The 3,023-nt window shown below is 46.5% G+C and overlaps 1 protein-coding gene across 1 annotated transcript; it reads left to right on the top strand.

The window, feature by feature from the left end:
• The first annotated feature begins 1,659 nt into the window (after positions 1-1,659).
• LOC120380423 (olfactory receptor 10A4-like) lies at positions 1,660-2,646 on the top strand. The gene has a single exon (XM_039498180.1). It carries the CDS (start codon positions 1,660-1,662, stop codon positions 2,644-2,646), a length of 987 nt encoding a protein of 328 aa, XP_039354114.1.
• Positions 2,647-3,023: the final 377 nt, after the last annotated feature.

Genomic DNA, 3,023 nt, shown 5'->3' with positions numbered 1-3,023 from the left:
TAATAAATATTTTCTCCTTACATTATAGTACCTACTAGGGCTGGTAGAGGAAATTCTGTTAGCATTTAGTTGATGGAAAATTGGGTTCTCAAGGAAATAATAATTTTCACAAGATGTGTCCAATTTCGCAAAAAAAATTCAGTATTTCATTGGGAAAAAAATTGAAAAACAACCCCAAACGATTTTAAAAAATCATATTATGGTTGAATAATTTTCAGTTTGGGCTTTAAATTTGGGGATTTATAACTTTGTCAGCCAAAAACATTTGGTTTTAGGAATTTTAGTGAAAATGTTTGTTTGGTAGTTTTTTGAGCAGCCACTGTAGTGAATAACATATAGCAGAACCACTGTCTTTCGATGAGACATGCCCTGACGAGGCAATTTTAGATTGTAAAACACCCTGGATTTATTCAGGACTAGCCTGAATGGACGTGGCTGGTATCGGTGAAGATTTATGTGAATTTGTGTCTCCGCAGTTGCTCACTGCATAAACAGTCCTCTAGATCAGTGGTTCTCAAACTTGGGCCGCCACTTGTTCAGGGAAAGCCCCTGGCGGGCCGGGCAGGTTTGTTTACCTGCTGCGTCCACAGGTTTGGCCGATCGCGGCTCCCACTGGTGGCGGTTTGCTGCTCCAGGCCAATGGGGGCTGGAGGAAGGGCGGCCAGCACATCCCTCGGCCCATGCCACTTCCCGCAGCCCCCATTGGCCTGGAGCAGTGAACTGCGGACAGTGGGAGCCGTGATCGGCCAAGCCTGCGGACGCGGCAGGTAAACAAACCTGCCCGGCCCGCCAAGGGCTTTCCCTGAACAAGTGCCGGCCCAGGTTTGAGAACCACTGCTCTAGATTATTGTTAATTAAAGTTTGGAGGCAAGTCACTTCATACTCCCCACCCTCTACACACACACACTTTGTCTGGCTTATCTGTGTATCTAGCTATCTCTGCATATTCATTCATTCGTTTCTCAGAGCGCTTTCTCAGTTCCTGACGAAAAAAGAAAACCTATTGTACATGAGTTTACAGTTTGAGCCGAGTAAAACAATTTTTTTTCTCACAAATATGAAGAAGGAATAAGCAAGCACTTAAACTAATACAGACATGCTTAACTAAACACTTGTATACTGCTCTTTACTAACATAGACACTGGTATAAAAATCAGCTCTCCGTGTGACAAGATGTGTTTGCCTTTACCTGTGAGTGTGTATAGAAAGCTGTCAATGGTCTCAGAGCACTGGGAAGACGTTAAATATTTATGTTTATTAGAAGATGACAAGCCACTTTACAAGGCACCATTGTTTTCACTTTACAGCTGTGGAAACTGAGGTACAGAGCTACATGGCTTTCTCAAGGTCACATTGAGTCAGGAATCGAACCCCACTTTTCCGACTCCCAGATTTCACCCACAGCACTAGACTACACAGCATAACAGCGGATAATTGAGGTACTAGCCCGGCTACAGGTTCCGGGTTACAGTATCTATGTTGATGGTTTTGGCAGGACAAAGGTCAGATGCCTGGAAAAGCAGAGATCCTGGAAAAACTCATCCATGGCTGCATTTAAACTTCAACAAAATTACAATGACACCACAAAACCTCAAATTGCCTTTTTCATGTCATATTCCATAGGTTATATTTATTTAATTATATGTCTTGATAGAGCCCATGGCAGACATGGAGAAGTGGACTGGAGACTGGAGAAATCAAACGTCCATCACAGAATTCATCCTGTTGGGATTCGGGGATCTCCCTGAACTGCAGACCCTGCTCTTCCTGATGTTCCTGGTGATCTACGTTGTGACCGTGGCAGGGAACGTCCTCATCGTTGTGCTAGTTGTGGCTGATCAACATCTTCACACCCCCATGTACTTCTTCCTGGGGAACTTGTCCTGCTTGGAGACCTGCTACAGCTCCACCATCCTGCCCAGGATGCTGGCCAGTCTCCTGACTGGGGACAGGACCATTTCTGTCCCTGGCTGTGTAGCACAACTTGATTTCTTTGGTTCCCTGGTAGCTGTAGAATGTTGTCTCTTATCAGCAATGTCTTATGATCGGTATTTAGCGATATGCAAACCACTGCATTATGCAGCCCTTATGAATGGCAGTGTCTGCTTCCGCCTGGCAGCTGGATCTTGGATAAGTGGGTTTGTGGCCTGCACCGTCACGGCATGTTGGATATCACAAATGACTTTTTGTGGCCCCGATGAAATTGACCATTTCTTTTGTGATTACGCCCCGTTAGTAAAACTGTCCTGCAGTGACACCCACCCGATGGTTCTTGTGACCTTCCTGTTCTCCTCCATATTAACACTGCCTCCCTTCCTATTAACCCTGGCATCCTATGTGTGCATCATCGCCACCATCCACAGAATCCCTTCCACCGCTGGGAGGCAAAGGGCCTTTTCCACCTGCTCCTCCCACCTCATTGTGGTTACACTCTACTATGGGACCCTGATCTTTGTCTATCTGCTGCCAGACACCGGCACACTGAGAGACCTGCACAAAGCGCTCTCTCTCTTCTACACCATCCTGACTCCCCTGGCCAACCCGCTCATCTACAGCCTGAGAAACAGGGAGGTGAAGGAGGCTCTGAGGAAAGCTGCTAGTGAGGCTGTGAATTTCAGAACAAATAGCAAACTATTTTGTGTGTAGTTATTGTACATTGCAATCAAGTCAAGCTAATGGGAACTCATCTCCTGGTGTGATGCTCTGAACCACAGCTCGTCCAGGCAGCCCTTACCCACTAGACCAGTTCTGTTAAATACCGGGACACCTGCTGTCAGGAAGAGCTACCTGTACGAGTAAGGGGAGCTGGGCCAAGCAAGCCCTGACTCAGGGATGGATGGACCCTAGATCTGCCTGGGGAAATGGAGCCAATGGAGCAGAACCCATCCAGTTCCTACTGAACTCAACTGCATTTATAACCCATTGACATCAATGGAAGAAGCAGGAGGTTGGAAATGGTGAATTTCCTCACAGGGCGGAGGGTCTATCTAAGGCATCTGTATCACTCATTTCCCCACCGAGGT

Source organism: Mauremys reevesii, linkage group 13 (assembly GCF_016161935.1).
Source record: "Mauremys reevesii isolate NIE-2019 linkage group 13, ASM1616193v1, whole genome shotgun sequence".
In the NCBI taxonomy this organism is placed as follows: Eukaryota; Metazoa; Chordata; order Testudines; family Geoemydidae; genus Mauremys; species Mauremys reevesii.
The sequence above is the reverse complement of the archived record's forward strand: the minus strand, read 5'-3'. Positions and strand labels throughout refer to the sequence as shown.